At 44.7% G+C, this 17,918-nt stretch overlaps 1 protein-coding gene across 4 annotated transcripts in view; it reads right to left on the bottom strand.

Annotated features, from left to right (window-relative positions):
• Positions 1-12,487: 12,487 nt before the first annotated feature.
• Positions 12,488-17,918, bottom strand: part of RASSF8 (Ras association domain family member 8) — a 90,467-nt gene continuing 85,036 nt past the window's right edge. For all 4 annotated transcript variants that reach the window (XM_052789738.1, XM_052789739.1, XM_052789740.1 and 1 more), the window contains exon 6: positions 12,488-16,791. In XM_052789738.1, the coding sequence (XP_052645698.1) occupies positions 16,670-16,791 (122 nt within the window). In that variant the 3' untranslated portion in view covers positions 12,488-16,669. The remainder of the gene's footprint in view (positions 16,792-17,918) is intronic.

The raw sequence follows: 17,918 nt of genomic DNA on the forward strand, positions 1-17,918 counted from the left end.
TCCGTACTACTCTTTACAGGTTTTTTGACCTCAGTTGAGATCCTCTGGAATCAAATCAGAAATGCAGATTTGTTCCTTATCAGAAGCACATCCACTTCCCCTTCCCCCTCACAGTTTATCACAGTGAGGCGCTTGATCTAACAGAAACTACACGATACGAACTAGCGCAAATCTTTGATGAGTGCTTTGGGAATTGGTCCCCTCTATCCGCCGATATCAGCAGTTCCCTGAGTGCAGACATCTGCTGGGTATTGCTGTCTGCATGATTGCAGCCCCGCAGCCAGAAAAGGGAAGCTACTCCTAATTTCATCTTGCTTGGTTTGCTCTCAGAGCTCAAAGGTGAGTCTAGCTCTCACTCTAAAATACTTCCATCCAGACCAAAACCTGGAGAATCAGTTACCAAAAAAGAAACCCTTGTGGCCAAGTCACTCTCACAACTGAGCAATTTCTAAAGAACAACCTCAAGAAAAGAGCTATGTAAATATGGCACTTTCTTACTCAGCAGAAAATTGGCTCCCCAAGTGTGTTTGGAGTAATACCTGCACTACAGAGCCAACTGAGCTGACAGATACTGAAGTGGATTCCATTCTGACTGCACTTTATCAGCAAAACTGCTAAGGCTCCAGCCCTGCAGTTGGTGGCAGGCAGGCACACTGCTTTGCTTACACATAACGTTGTTTGCAAAGAAGCCCATCCACGCAGGAGCAGCAGTCCATCTGCACGGTCCTAGTTGTAGCATTAACGGCTTCAGACTTGGTTAGAGCCCACTGAATTGACTTCACATTTAGGTCCTGTGAGGAGTGACCCCGACCAGTACTTCCGTGGTAGGGAGATCACAGCTTCCAGTAAAGGTTGTAAGACTGGGCCCTAGGTTCCAGCCGCAGGACCTGTTTTTCTCCTTGGCTGGAATATGAGCATCTCCATCAAAAACAAATGGGAACAATCATAAACCACCAAGGGCAGACTCTGTAACAATAAAGCAGCCCGAGATGCAGAAAAAAAGCTTTTCTTGGCAGCGAGATCTCCGAATGTGTTTGCAGGACTAGCAGTCAGAGAAACAGAATGTCTTTTTCTAACATGCAAGTTGAACTCTTTTATTCTGCAAAGCGACTGAGAGGCCGAAAAGAATGGCCCTCCTAAAGATGAAAAATCTTTTATGCTCTGCTTGGAAAGAAGAGCGACCGACTTGGCTAATCTGCATTTGCGCAGACGGTAGCCGAGGTAAAGGAGCAGGACGGTGCCTCCGAGCGCGGCGCTCCGCGCACCTACCTCCGGTTTTAAAAGCCAGTGCTTGTGCACGCGCGTTAGTGCCGGACGGCAATTCTGGGAGACACCGGCCCGGAACCTGAGGGGGGAAAAGAGGTCATTTAGGTTATTTTGCCAGAGGGACGCCGCCTGCGTTCCCTTCAGAGTTTTTTTGCACAGGCACCCAGAAGGCTGGCGACCGCCGGTTCGCCGCGGCAGGATGGGACCGGACCTGCGGGAGGCGGGTCCGCCCGCCGCGGAGACCCCCGCCACCGGGGCCCGCTCTGAGCCCCCCGGGGCTCCGCGGGATCCCACGGAGAGCTCGCACCTCAGCCGGTTGCCCGGCGATAGAGCCGCCCCCCGCCCCGCTCCCCCCGCCCCGCCTCGCCGCGGCCCGAAGCGCGCGGCCGCCCCGCAGGCAGCCGGCGGCGGCACGGCCGTCACGCGCGCGCCCACGTGACCCCGCGCACGCTGCCCGGCACGTGCGCGCGGGCCGCGCCGGCTCGGGGGAGGGGAGGGGAGGGGGCGGGGCCGTGGCGGTCTCCTGGCAACGGCGCGAGGCTGCGGGCCCGCCCCGCCCCCGGCCGCCCGCGGCAGCCGTTGGCCGTGGCGCAGGTCGCGCCCCGTCCTCGCGGAGCCGCCGCCCGCACCGGCGGGGACCGCGGGCCTCGCCTCCGGCTCCCCGGCCGGCGGCCTCCTGGCGGCGGCTGCCCCGAGAAACGGCCGCCGCCCTGGGCGGCTCCGGGCGAGGGACTGCCCCGCGGGCCGTGGCTCTCCTCGGCTGACGGCGGCTGCGGGCCCCGCGGGCCTCTGCCCGCCCCGGGGCGAGAGGGGGCCGGCTGCCGGTACACACCGCCGCGGGGGGGGAACCTCCGGGGGCTCGGGGCCCACCCGGGTCGGGTACAGCTTCACTCGGAGCCCCCGGCCGACAGGCAAACCCGTTACACGGATCGGTCGGGTTTTGGCAGCCCCGCGCGGGCTTGGTGGCTCGACGGCCTTGTGAGGACACTGAATTTGCCTTTGTCCCTCTAAGCACCCCTCCAGCGTACCGTGTGCTTGCGGTGAAGTGGCACTCGTGGCCTTTGGATTGTGTAGAGCTAATAACGCCAGCAATGCCACTGCAGATTAGGGGAGATGATAAGTTTTAGCACTGCCCAGGGGCGGCATTCAAGGTTTAAAACAAGTTGGATTCGGAGTCCTGGCATTCAAGAGCTATGCTCAATGCGTTTTGAGCAAACAGAATGCAATACTACGCAGGCGTGGACCAGTTCTGCCACCTTGTACAGAAAATAACAAAGACCAAGAGGTTTGTAGCCCTTGAGGGCATCAGCTGGAGGACTAATAAACCATGATGGAGGAACTCCTTAGTAGAGGCTGTTTTTTCACTTTGATTCTTCTCAAATAGTAATGTTGTTACTGTGAAGGCCTATGGATGTGAGCGAAGCCTGGTCTGTAGGGGAAGGCAAGACCTTTTATTAGCACGGATGATGCCACTGGAAAACCATACTAGCTTTCGAGCTCCCCAGCCTTTTCGTAGCTTCACGAAAGGACTTTAGCACCAGGAGTGCTTAACTCCCTAGCAGAATCTGCTACACATTTTATATAACTGAACTTTTTATTTATTTAGTAGCTGCCAGTCCTCCCTCACCCTGCCTGTCATGTCGCCAGTCCTCCCGTGTACATGTGCTTTCTGAGACTCAGAAAGCCCAAGGCTGGAGGACCGTGAATGGCATCCCATGGACCCTCCGGCTTGGGCCAGGGAGAGGCACTGATACCAGCCTCGGCAGCTCTTGCTAGTTTGCTTCCTACCACAGCCAAGGGGCCCAGAGCAGACCTTGGTCCTGGCCGCAGCATAATCCTGCTGCTGTTCACGTGACAGTCTGGACACAGGAGCTGCCAGGTTCTACGTGACAGTCACAGCCGCCCTGTGGACAGCTGCTTGGGACACAAATTCACCAGAGCCAGTGGGACCAGAAGAGAGCCGTACAAACTAGTTAATAGGACATATCCATACCCCCTGCTTGTTCTGGGCCTCAGACCATAATGACTGCCTTCTACTCTGACCTCGGCCGTAAAGCCTTTCATGGCGGTAGGTGTGCAAATCAGTGTGTTTTTCAACAGCTGAACTAGATTTGCTGCCTTTATTTCAAAAATGTCAGCGGTGGCAGCACTCACCAGGTGGCAGGGGAGGCTGCGGCTGGAGGCACCTGTTGGACAGCACAGAACGGTCAGAAGATAACACAGTCATCTGAGAGGAGAAACCTAGATTCCAGCCCTGCTTTGCAGCATGTTTATGCATTTTATGTTACAAACCCACTGGAATAAAAACAGATCCTCACACGAGCTGGGGTAGGAACTGGCACTCTAGTTTCCTCTTCCCCCAAGTGAAGACCCTAATCAATAGGCTAAAGCTATTTCTCAGTAAGTGACTGCTTATTTATTCTGTGCAAACTAGGACAAGATCCACAAGAGAAACAGTACACACATCTCTGAGAAGAGCTTTTGGCCAGGGCCTTTCCACAGGGAGTGGGAGATGCAGAGGTGAACCTCCTTGGAGGAAGAATATTCACTCCCGATCACCTACTGAGAAAGAAATGTTCTAGTTGCCAAACTGTTATTTAAATGGCAGGGTTGCTCCTTTTCCAGCTGCAGCTTTTTGTGTGAAGAGTGGTGCCCTCTGTTGTTCTAGAGAGAAGCTGCTATGAGTCAGGGGACTGAAAGCATGAATGTGAGGTTGGGTTGGTTTTTCCAGTACTGCAGACTCTTACAGATGCTCTGGTTTTGACACACAGGCAGTTTGCTGGGTCTGTCATGCTGAATGCACTACAATCGGGGCTTCAGTTTCCAGCATGAAGTCAGGAAGGCGGCATCTGTAGAGGGGTATATACCCCCACAAGTGGGAAAAAACTGTTTAATAACACACTGCTTAAAAAATAGAAAAGGTGTGTAGACTAGGCAAGAACTGCTTATTACAGGTGCTACCAAGGTAACTGAAGAGTATGGGAATGTGTGTGGGCAAGGGTCAGAGTTAAGGCTGCCTGTGCATCCTTCAACATCTCCTGACATCTGAGAGAGAAGCAGCTACCATGGCCTAACAAGCTGCCATCGTTAGATAATCCTCATGGGTTCTCCTAGCCCATCTGTAAAGAAAAATGTGTTTGTGTGTACCTGGGCTGCACGTATTCCTGCTCCTTAGCACAACAGAAAGAAGCTGTATGTTTGGATTGCAATTTCTTCTACAGAGTGGAGAAATAAGAAAGTAAAGATATATCCATCTGCCTGCAAAATGTGAAGTGGCTTTGCAAAATGCCTAACACAACTGGTCACGGGGCCAATTCCGGTGTTGTAAATTACAAGGTAAGTACAGTTATTTAAAATGACCTCTGAGAGTAATCTGTGTGCCGTGCCCCAGGAGCCATCTATGGGAAGCGTGCTCCCATCAGTGTCCTGCCAGGCCCAGAAGGTATTTCCAAGAGTCCAGCTGTTTGCTGTGATTGCTGAACATGCCAAGTCAGCAATAACTGTTTTTAAAAGTACACGGTAATGTCATGGGGTTGCTTGAGTTTAGTAACCCCAGGGCAATACATTCAAAGGGGTAGAGGGCAATTCAGTTGCCTGTCAAAGTCAGTGAAAAGGTGCTGCACGTCCCTTCCTTCCGTTTTACTCAGAGATCATCTATACCTTCTCCAGGAACAAAGCTGCCTGGTCTGGGACAGCACGGTGGTAGTTTAGGGCTACCCTAGCATTTTTGCTCATGGGTACAGTCAAATAATTTGTGTTTGTACAAGCCTGTAAAGACAGGATCTCCTCCTTTTCCGCAGATGTTCCCGATGAGTCCACGTGACAGTGCCTTCAAGATGCAAGCCAGCTCCCTTGGCTGAAGGCACCTCCATGTTACAGGAGAGTCTCAAGCTTCTGGCTGGGCCCAAAGGAGCAGAGGAACAGAAAGGCAGTTCAGAACCACTGCCTCACAACTGCATGCTGCACAGCTGAGAACAGGAACACTTTTTTCCTTCTGACCTATCCCTGTTACCAGTACCATGAGGTAGGTGAAACTGCAATTCAGCCATGCAGTAGTGAACTGTAGCAGGAACACCACTGTGAAATGCCAACTTTTTTGGGTGTATGGTTTCAAACTATTGTAGTTTCTTGGGTGGCTTCAAATCTAAATATAATCACAGTTGGGTCTTTCTAGTTTTGCTGCATGGCTTTTCTAGCAAAACGGGTAACTTGCATATGCTGACAAGAGAAGCAATAAGCTAACTACAGTTACCTGAAGAAGAAATTAGAACAGACTCAAATTTTTAACCCCAAACACAGCCACTCCAGAATTGCATTGCTCAGATGGAGTTCCTTTTACTAATATCCCTCAGTTTCCTTTTCACCTTCCAGCTTTGATCAGATATGGAGGAAGTGAAATGCAGTGGGCCCATCCTCTGTGCATCAGGGAGCGTGTGCATTTCTATAGCCAAAATGAGACAGAACAAGGCCAGGAAGTTTTCCCTTATTCTTAGTTCAGGCTCTAAGAATATTTTACATTGTGATGGTTAAAAACTGATGGAGGTAACCAGAGTCTTGATGATGTGCACTACAAGAAAACACAAACCTGACACTTTAACATAGAGTAGCTTGTTATTATTGTTGTTAATTTTGACTTCCCCGCTTTGCAGTCCCTGCCAAAGAACTTAAAATGGGTTTTAATTCTGCAAGGAGCTGAACTCCTTCTGCATATGCTGAAACCAGTGTGCTAAAATCAATGGTAGATGACAACATTGATTTTGCAGAGTAAAGCTTCAAGTTTAGAACAGACTAATTAGATCTCAAAGGTAAAAGCTTTATTGGTCAAACCTGGCACAACACTTGCAAAAGGAGAAATTAGGAGTCACTTCTTTTGAAGTGCTTACATTATTTAGTTTGGAAGGGAGATAAATATTCTGCTATCAGGAAGAGGTTTAACCTTTGACTGAAGGGTTAGGGAAAGCTTCCCCTCTGAATAGGTTATTTTGGTAACTCCAGACCAAGGGTACTGTTTACTGTTGTGCTGCCTGTGCCATTCAGCTCTTGCTATAGACCAGACGACCCTCCAGCCTGACTGAACCATTGTTGGACAACTCTATTTGTGTGTGATCAGAACAGGCTTTTTAGTGAAAGATCCATATACAAACATAAGTACATGGAGATGAAGGGCATGTACTCGTTCTGTGAACACCCTTCACTGCCCTGGGCCATAGTTTCCCTAGCTGACAAAAGGGATAATGATATATAATGACTTGACTACATACACATATATGTGTGTGTGTGTGTGTACATATATAAAAAATGTATATGCTTGGGGTCACTGTTACTCAACGATAGTAACATAAGAAGATAGTTTTTATTTCTTGGGAGTGTTATGCTGTGTTCCAACAATGAGCAAAGATAGGTCAAACAAGCAATTTCACTGGGTACTCATGCTTCTCAGGCTACTGAGCCTGGTTTTGTGGTTACTCACAGTGCCTGAAGTATGTGCTTGTCCTGTGTGACTGCACGCCTGGGCCAGGCCAAGTCCATTTTATCTACCAAAGGAAAGATGTGTTCCTAGAAGGAGGTGCTTCCTGCTGTACAGTTCCTCAGATGACCACAGACAAAGGTAGCAGCAAGAACTTTATGGAGCGGGACATTAGATAAAATGACGTGGGACTGATTATTCATTGCCTTGTCAAATGCTGGCAGCTGCACTAATTATTACTTAAATGGGTTCAGATAGCAACATCTTAAAATGATCTTTAATCTCAGAACTGAGCAGTAGGGTAGAGTCTCTGTGCTAAGGCATGCTGAAGAGTGCTCATTCTGTGCAGGTCTCCAGAGTAAGTGCAGCAGTGTTTGTTAGTTAAATTTATTGGGAGCATGTAGAAAACACTTTGGATCGGGAAACAAACAAACAAAAAGCACTCTCCTACAATTCTAACTCTTGCATACTTTATCTCTTCAGCCCCCAATACCAAATGGCACTTGGGTATCTACAGAAAACCATGAAATGGCAACCTGTCATGGTGGATTACTAGTTGCATGCACATTGTTAGAACATCATCAGACTTGTGGAAACACTGGAACATTTAGGACCACCAAGCAAATCTCAGCCTGCTTGGTCAATCATTTCTATCAATTAGGTGCAACACACTCCCAAGGATTTAGGCTGTCTCTTCTAATAGCATCACTTTGCAAGAAGAAGAGAGTTGAGCAAAAGTTGATATGAGAATGTTTTATTCCTTTACTTGCCTTTCCTTTTTACCCCTTTATTAAAAGAAATCCATTTAAAGCTAAACAAGAATTCACCTTCAGAAACCCCCGGCTTCCCTCAGCATGCCTGCATCTTGCTCTCACTGTAGGGTAAAACTAACCCAGAGTGACTTCTTGTCATCCTCTTGGTATGATATAAAAATATACCTCATTGCAGTAGCATCTAGACAGCACAGCCCAGATCAGGACCACATTGTGCTAAGTGCTATTTGCCAAACAAATAGGAAATGAGATGCTGTTCCCCACAGGGCTTGCAGTATATATAGACAAAGTCAAAGGGGATGAAGCAGTATTATCTCAAGCTTACAGCTGGGGGACTCCAATCCAGAGGGGTTATTGTAGCTTGCCCAAGGTCACACACAGGAAATCTGTGGCAGAGCTGGGAAATGAAACAAGAGCTTCCCAGTCCTAGGCAAATACGCCAGGCACAGGATAATCTCTAAAATGGAATGTTCCAACCCACATCTGTACAGGTTTCAGAAAGCTACCAGGCCTGAGCCCTCCTCACAGAGACTGCAGGAATTGCATCATTTGTATGTCAGCTACACACACGCTGTGACTAGGACATGGTTCTTTATAAGTATTATTGTGTCCTTTCTGAAAGAACATATTTAAAGATAGAATGTTGCGCATTTTACATGATGCTTTATCATGTGCTATATATGCCTAGAAAATCTGCTTTTCAACTAGCTGTTCGGCTACGCCGGTGCAGGCATGCCAGCGTGTATTGCTGCCCTCTCGTGTAGACCTTGTTGTAATTGCAGTGTTGTGAGAGAGTTGAGGGGACGCGATTATCTGGTGCCCTGCATCTAGTGTAACCTTTCACACCAGCTGTACAGCTAATGGACATTGTTACTCTTCCCATTTAGCTGTGTGGCTGTCTCCATGCTCATTTTGTACACGAGACAAGCTACATGACAATGGAGAATCCAGGTCATAGTCTTGGTAACCATGATGCAGATTTGCTAGGTCAAGAGAACAGTTAAGACAACTTCGTAGCAACAAAGCCTAGTTGAAGGTCGGCTGGTGTTCTCAGGTTTCTCTTCAGCTTTCCAGAAGGGGCAGTTCTACCTCATTGATCAAAGTTCACCTCAGGTTGATTGTGACTGCTAAAGTCAAATCACCTCTTCTGGGCACATAACATTTAATGAAAAGCAGTTTGGTACACCTGATAAAAGGGATATGCTATTGCAGGTTGTGACAGGTAGTAACTTATGAGAAGCTTCATAGGCAACAACAAAGAAATTCCTGTTATTCCCCACTTAAAGGCTGGCCTGAATTTTATTTTAGCAACAGCTACTCATGGTACCCTGTGATACCATGTCAGCGGCTCCAAAGCTGGATGATTCTTTTCACTTTCCATCACATGGGTAGTGAAAGGGACTTCAGGGCAAATACAAATCAGGTGAAAGGTGTTTTACTTGGTGTACATGCCCCCCCCCCCCCTTTTTTTTTTTTGGTTTTATCCAGAAGTCCTCCCTTTTAAAATACCTAGGCAGGTAATTATTGGCAGTCATTTCTGTTTCATTGGATAAGGGTTTTTTTTTAAGTGGACTTTTCATAAGCCCAGCTGGAGCTCTTCTGAATATTTTTCTTCAAACTTTTGCTCATTAAAAAGAAATCATAGAAAACTTTTCTTCCCTCCACCTTGACCCAGGACTGAATATTAGATCTTTTATATTGCATTTGCTCACTAAGTCTTCCAACTACTTATTGCCTTCCTCCTTCTGCAGAGGGGTAAAGCAAGACAAAGTGTGTAGCTGAAACAACTAGCACAAAATAGCACATGCAAAAAAGATGCACAGAAAGGGAAAACTATAGCTTGAACAATAGCATCACTCTGTATTTTGCAGGAACAGTATATATGAAGGCATGCTATTGGGGAACAAGCCAATACATAGGTAATTAATAAAGTAATTACATTATGAGATAGGGGTGTGAGACATAGCTTGTAACTGTTGCAGGTCGAGTATGTTACCATACAGGAATCTGTCCTGTTGATTGGACTTCACGTTGTTTTCATAACTCTGCTTGTCCTTGACATACCTGTGACTCGGAGGACTGGAAACCGAAATCAAAGTCTCCTACACTTAACCCATGTGGACCAAAGCAAATACTAGAGATTAACACCCAACTGCAGCTCTTGTAGCTGAAAATCTGTTCTGCTGTAGCTGTACTTCACCTCTGTCAGCTTCTAGATGATTGAACAAAAAAAGTGCGATGATATTGTGATGACACTCTCTCATTCTGCCAGAGATTGCAGAGATCCCTGCAGCCTTTGCATAGCCAGGGATTCAGATCAGAAAAGCCTCTACAAATCAAACTTTAGTTTGCATGAGGGACGGACATCTGTCTTAGCCAGGAGTCAGTGCAGAGCAAATACACATTCACGGGAGAGAAACACCAGGGCTGTCTGCATGACAGCAAGGAGGTTTCCTGCCTGGGGGGAGGCACAGACAGATCCACCAGAAGTGGCATGAGGACACAGGCAGTGTCTGAGTTCATCAGACAAGTGGTGAGGTTGCTCGGTTAAGTTTATCATCTCCGTTTGCATCAAGTTCCTGGTTGCACTAGCACATGCTGAAAAGGTTCTTTTCAAGTCACCCACCAGACAGTAACTCACATTTAACAAATCAATGCTGCAGATTGCTGACAGCACACGCAACAGGGAACTCACTGCAGAGGTTGGAAGAAAGTACCCTGCATACCTACCTGGAAAAATGGAACAAAACAGACCAGCTGAGTGTTGTCTCCATCCAGCATTTCTGGAGAAAGTTAATGATGAAGCAGTGGTTGACCCAGAAAATACTCATTAACACTAACTACAATACCAAAGGTAGCAAATATATCATTTTCAAGAAAGGCAATAATGGGGACTGTTGCTCATTGTGCCATACTTCAGACACTAGACAACTTAGTTGCTACAATCATTAAAAATTGGGATTATAAATACCCCCTAGCTGACAAAGATAGGCAGAACAACTCAGTACAGCTTCTAAATGAAATGGACCATTGTCTGGTGTGGTTTTGCAACTCATTAGTGCTCCAGTTACACTGAGCCAGTTAGTGCTGCAGCAGTCACGTGCAAATATATCACTTTGTTCTTTAAAGGCAAAGCAAAAGATCAGAACCATTAGCTGTACCCCTGGCTCTACTGAACATGCTGGGAAACCTTAGTTACTATAAGACCCAGCCAGCTGGCTTGCACAGAAGCAGAAAAGGGTACCTTTCAGGAGCAGAGGTCCTCTACAACTTACATGGTCCTGCCAATATGCATGCCACGTGCTAGGGTTTCAGTGAAGCTCATGACATTCTTTGTCTTATCGCCAGTCAACAGAGCTACTACTGTTAGCTCATTTTTCCTCACATCTAATGAGATTAGGCTCCATTTGGCTTAGGAAAAGCCATTTGTTGGGATATTAGACTAAGGACTGCATTTGGATGGTTTAACTCACAATTCCCCAGCTGTAGCAAGTTCCCTGCCTTGATTAACTCAAATGATCTCAAGTGATCTTCACAGGCCTTCTGGTCTTCAGCACAAGGACAAAGCCTGAATCAGGTCTTCAGTTCCTTGTTCAAAACTTAATTTCTTCCTGCTCCCCAAAGCATCTGTGCACCTTCTATTTGTCGTGTGAAGATTCTGTACATTCAATTCCTCTCTCTGATCATCTCCAAACAAACCCCTGCCTCTTTAAGTTACACTTTATCTGAGTCACTGACCAATTCTGTCTGTTCAGGATTAATATTAATCTTAGTAACAGTTCCTCAGCTGAAAACAAGCTACTTCATTCTCTTGTAGTTCCTAGGCTGTATCTGATGAAAAATACAGCATGTGCACACTTTATGGTAGAGGACCGCTCTTGTCTGCCATAGAGGCCCCACACCAACCAGTTGTGTCCCCCACACCTCCAAGTAAATTGCCATTTAGGAGTGTTCATTGTGTCCTAATGCTCAACACACAGCCATTTCTGAAAGTGTTCTAGCTCTGGACACACCAAGCATTACCCTGGCCTGCTTTCAGGCTAAGTGTTCTTTGACAGACAGAGTTCCAGTAGCTGTATCACGAGATGTGCGCGCGATGTATACTGCAATTCCAGCAAACCATGAACTGTAAAGACCCAAAGTTTCAGAGGGGAATTTATTGTATGGGAGCATATCCAATATATTTTGTCAACCATTCATGAGAATAATAAAAAATAGAAGCTTTTTAAATGACAAAAAATATAGTTACATATAATACAGATTTTCATCTTGCATTGAAGCAGAGCAGTAATAAAATGCTTACTCGTGTTTTCACAGTTAGTTTGTGTTGCTTCTCTAGGTTAAAGCGTCAGCAACTCAAATCTTCCAGTCAGAACCCCTAGTTAGTAGTTTCACTGGGTGATCATGAGGGTGAACGTTCTCTGCATTTTGATACCCTTTACCAATAGAGCAGGCATACTTGATCCGTCTCAGAACTACTCAAATTTTCAGAGGTACCAGCTACACTTGAACCGAGGCAACCTTACTGCAACTGAAAGATTTTCGTATCAGAACATGCTTTTAGGCCCAATTCAGGAATGCATCTATGGAATACTCAAGAATGTGCTTAAATCCCATTTGGTTCAAAGGGCTCCAAGCTGATCCTTTGTGACCACCTCTGCTTGTTCTGCCCCTCACAAGCACCGCACACTGGCATGCAGCACTAACCAGTATTTGATCACACATGTAAGTTGCTTGCAAGGCCACAAAGGATTCGAACATTCTTCAGCACTCCATTTACTTGAGACCTAAATGCATTCACTGCATGCATACATTTATGTATATACTACACACGCTTACCCCAACCCCTCCCCACAATATTACTGCAATAATTCTTTGCTGGTATAACAGTTTACATACCAAGTTTCACTTATTTAGTTTTCTATAAACATAGAAAAAAACACCTGAAGAGAGCTAGAACAGCTTTCAATCAGTCACTATATTGGCATTGAAAGCTTTATTTTGAAAACTTTAAGCAGCAATACTGAATAAATAGACAGAATGATTGTTTTGTCATCTCCATACAACCGATGGCCTTCATCCAAAACATTAAAATACTGTAACAAATAGAATAAACATGCATGTTTCAATGTTCTTAAAAAAAAAAAAAATGTGTAATATAAAAGTAACACTTTGACACTTATTTTAATACAGTACAGACCATTAGAGACTATTTTCTGGAAAAAATATCTGAATACAGTTTTGTTATTTACATGGATCATTAAGGCCCAATTCACTCAAGTTAATGCACATCAGGAATTTATATGCTTCAAGATAACTCACTAAAAATTACAGGATCAATTTTTTTGCTCATACTCATACAATCCCAGTTCACTAAAATAATGCAATACTTTTCACACTAAAATCAAGGCAATTATTGCCCCAAGAGATTTTTATTTCACTAAAGGATCTTTTCCCTCTTACCTCACAACAAAAGCATGTTTGCATATTGCTAATGCTACTGGTAGTTCCCTTCAAGAACTTCCTTCCAACTTGCTAGGGTTTAGAAAAGCAAGTAATCTCAAAGCTAACATACCATTTCCAGAAGCAATTCAGGCACTTGGGAACCTAAGTCCCACTGAAAGATAATGGGAGGCAGGTTCCTAGCTGACTTTTCAGAGTGGGACTTGGGTTTCTCCCTTGCTTGGGCATTCAGAATGTTTACCTTAGCCTTAACCTACTGGCTTTTCAAACGGTCAATGGCCCCCACCTTTTCCCCTAACAACACAGCATCACCAGCAAAAATAAACTGTATCCTCATGGATCAGAGAGGTAACACAGTTAATTTCCATTAGTAATAAATTACAGAAGTTCTCCATATAAATTCCCCGTGCACTGGAAAATAGTGCTTGTGTATTCAACTATTTAATGCAAGCAAAAAACCCCATTTTTTATCATGCTGCCCAGTAAATAGTATGGCACTTGTTAAAATCAGTATGTGTAGCTTCCTTTCTGCTAATGCCCCATAAGTAGGTTTGAAACGCTTCTGAAAATTAATTTTTCTACATTTGTAAAGAAAGAGTGAGGTTCTGCAGTTGATCAGAAGCAAAACTCAATGCCATAATGTGAGGAATTTTTATAACTGTAATACATTTTTCAATTCACATTTAATGCAAGGGCATGCCATTTCGTTTTGGTTTATTTACAGAGAGGGTGAAAATGCTACAGAACTTTAGCCTGGGTGAAATAAGCAAGAGGAGTATGGTGGGAACAGGGGAATTTGTCAGTGTCTCACAAATGACAGGTTTGGATACCAAAGCCTCTCCTTTGCCACAACAGCAAAGTTGTGGCTGAAGCTGTAAACGTTTTTCAGATCACCTTGACATATGCTAAAGCCCTGACAAGGAGGGTCCACTCAGTGATGATGCAGTGGCCGCTCCTGAGCCAGCTCCAGGCTGGCCCCTCTGTCAAACAGCTGCTGCAGTCAGCAGGTACTATTTTTTAACTTAAATGGCAAATTCCTTCCTTGATTCTATTACAAAGCCATAACTTAAGCCCTCCAAAGCTGCTCTTACCCTTCCTTTTAATCCTTTTCCTCCTCCCTCCATCTTAAAGAATAACCTGGCAGAGAAACAGAGCAGTTTTTATGATGCAAGAGCCCAATTCAGCTCAAACTGACATCTGTGGGAGATAGGCTAGTCACAAAGTATGACAAAAACATTAGCTGGGCAAGTATGGATCTGCCTTAAAAATACTTCATCTCAGTACAAGACTGAAATTGCAACAGGCTTTTCTTTTATTTCCCCCCACCCCCATGCAGCATAATTTGGGCCAGACTTTGCAAGGTGCTGAGTGCCTCAGTTCTCTAACATCAGGAGGTGCTGAAGATGCAAGATATCCACTGGAGAGGGCCACTTTATTTCTGTAAATTGAGCCCAGAATGTAAGGCATATATGCTCAAGTACCTTGGACAGATATTGTCCCCAAACTATGTATATTTTATACTTTTTTTATATATATATATATATATACACACACACATTCTTTTTTTTTTTTTTTAATACAAAGTTATGGGCACAGTAAACATGAGCACAGAGTTGTGATAAACTGACAGTAAAATCTGTGAGCACTGCAAAGATTCCTCAGGTAGGAAAATGTCATTGTCCAGTTTGCTCACAAGGGGGGGGGGCGCGGTGCAAAGACCTGATAAGTTAAACAGTAAAAATTCAGAGTCCATTTGGAAAGGTCCTTTATATATTCACAGCCTTATCTGTTGCTGTTAGTCTAAATACAGCAGCATTTTTAGAATATATGATGCCATTAATAAGTGGCAAGGGAAAAAAAAAATGCATTAAACACTCAAGAGTCCTTCATCTTCTACTTTATCTTATAAAACTTCCATTTGTCAGGAAGCTCCTTTTTTTAAAAAAGGAAACTTAAATTAACATTTATCTGCACATCAGTAAATCAACACAAGAGGATGCTAGGAGTTAAGAATTCTTAAGTATTTTCTATGGCAAAAAGCTTGGAGTTTCCTACCAGCGGTAAAATCCTGACCCTACCAGACATCAGGAGTTCTGTCATTTTGCCACTGACTGAAGGCCAGGTATTCAATACTGCAGTGAAAGCACGGTGACCCCCTCTCACTTCAAGGGGATCTCAAAGGTGGGGATGATGGTATGAGTTGCTGTTAGAACAGGAAATCCAAATGCAACTAGGCAAGGCCCATCCCTTCTCTAACTCACCCATGAGGCCAGCCTCCTAAGGTATGCATACAACGTGTCCCACTGATGCCAGTCACTTTCTCTACAAACTTGGTGTCCACTTCAACAATCTAATTTCAAGGCCTGTAACCAATATACTACTTGGTAGTGTTTTACTTTCTGCATGATTGCATTAGAGTGACATCAAGAGACGATAACGTTCTCTCTTCACGTTTTGTAAAAAAACGACTACCAAATGTGTGAATTTCCTGGTTTTAAGTTTTATATTCTGTAAGTGACTGAGCAGCAATACATCTTTCAAAGAGGCTAAACGTCTACCATTTAACACAGGGGACCTGGAGTGAAATCCTGGCCCCGCTCAAGTCAGTAGAAGCTCTGCTATTGACTTCACAGGACTCTCTGCCAGGTTTCTTCCCTCCACAAAACTCGAGTGAATTCTGGAAGAGGATGCGCATTTGTCTTGTGGTTTTTTTTTTTCCTCCTCCAACAGCAAGATTTACTGCAAAACAAGAACACTGTAATGGCTAGTGGAAAAAATAAAGTACAAAATCACACACAGTGAAAGCCTCCAACTCTCTTTTGGTAAGATACATGAAGACAACTTCTTACATTGTTCTTTTCTCAAAAGGCATATACAATGTGGCAAAATATTTCAAATATACATTCTATATAATAAAATATCATCTAACTAGTGCATCCTCAATCATATGCTGGAAATATTTTTACCAAGCCAAGGTTTAAATCCCATAAATCTTTTGAACACTAGGTGCTTCATTCAAGGCAGATTCAACAGCAAGTAAATCCCAGAAGCTCACTTTTCAAGCCTTAAAAGGTAGCAATGGATGGAACATGACATATTATGACCCACAACAGAAATTAACAAATTCAGCAGTGAGAAACCATTGTAATGGTTCAGCACTCCACAGAAGTCTGCAAGTTGTTGTACTTGATCAAATGGTGGATGTTTGTACACACAAATTAACATCACCTTGTCAGACTGACATACAGCCAAACGTGATTATCCACAAGTTAAAAATAAAAATATAAAAGGTCAACATTCACACGTCCATTGATTAAAGGGAATAAATTAAACCTCAGATCAGTTGCATACATGGTTTCCTTCACCCTCAGTCTTTTATTTATGCCTGTACAAGGAACAATACTTTCCAAAACACTTCTGAAGTGGCAAAAACAAATGAAGGTTTTTGCACTCTAGCTGTGTTGACAGCAAGTTCATCCTTGCCAATTACGAATCCAGACAGTTCCTCTGTCTCTTTAGCATCAGTGCACAGGGTATGGCTCCAAGTGGTGTGTTGGAGGAAGAAGAAAAAAAAAAAATATGGTGGCTTAACAAAACAAAACAAAAAAATTCTTCTTCCATTCATCATTGGCAGAATAAAACAAAAGTGTATCTTGTCCGGGGTACCTTGCTACGTCCTCTCCAGAAGAGGTATGTACTGTCATACATAAATGCCCTCCGGGTTGAAACCAGACGACAGGGGATTCTGTAGAATCCGAAGGTTACTGGGGAGTTGCCTCGACGAGCCAGGGCGCTTCAGTGACCCAGACTGAAATGTTGGCTCTGCGCAAGAAAACGGGCAGTTAGAAAAGTCATCGTCACGGGAGATGTCTGTAGAACACCTCTCCCTGCTTACTGGTCCCCTTAGTGCAGTTTAGAAAAACTAATACCACATACAACAAAAAATTCAAATGCCCAACTAAGGAAGTGATGAGATCTAAGGTGCACACTTCCTACTCATTTCAAAACAGAAGGATATACCTATGCAATATAATTACCCTCCCACAAGGAACATGCACATGGATACACGCAATACATTTATACAGTAATGTGCAGAAAGAACGTAACTCAAAGCCTCAGCTTCCCGCCCACTTAGAAGAGAAAGTTCGTACAAGTGCTGACATTTAAGGCCTGGTTGTCTCCTCTCCCCACCTCCCTACCTTCCCAATGCCTTTCCGTTAGAAAGTTTTCTGAGAGAAGGGACAGAACCAGCTAAGGAAAATGCAGAAAGAAACAGGGCCCTTGCAAGCAGGGTACTGGACAAAGCACACCACAGCAGAGGCTGAGCCATGGCAAAGGTGTTTCTGCTTTTGCCACAGTTCTGACACGCATTCAATGTGCTCCTGTATTTCTGTCTAGGAAATTTTGAATTCAGATGTGGGCATGTGCAGAATGCACTGATCTCACTAGGGGCAAAGTCAATTTGCACATGCCATAACAGCCATCTGTGCGGGACTTCTGGATGGCTGGCAGCCCCGCTGGATTAGCTCCTATTCCTGTGCAGCTGCCGTCTGGGATTTCTTGAGATCCAGACACATTCCTTTCTCTACTTCAACAACACATCCCACTAGAAGAGGAAGAACCTAGATGAACAGCAATGTCAGACATGCAATCATATTGCGTGCCAGCTTACATGCCTGCAGCCATAGCAGCCACACTTGAAAGCTACTGGCCTAATGGGTTACTGATGGGACAAACACACACATGCCTAGGCACAGCAGGAGAGAAGTTATCTACATACTATGCTTTATTTATAGCTTGCTAAACCCTTGGAATGAAAAGAAATATTTGACACCGTGCTTTCTTAATATTTTGCTAACTTCTTTGCTAACAGAGCATTCACTTCATGTATGAGCGCTAGCATTAATGCAGCATGGTAAACACTTTGCCATCCCCTTCTCCCGCCCACC

The sequence above is a fragment of the Harpia harpyja genome, chromosome 6, assembly GCF_026419915.1.
Source record: "Harpia harpyja isolate bHarHar1 chromosome 6, bHarHar1 primary haplotype, whole genome shotgun sequence".
Lineage (NCBI taxonomy): Eukaryota > Metazoa > Chordata > Aves > Accipitriformes > Accipitridae > Harpia > Harpia harpyja.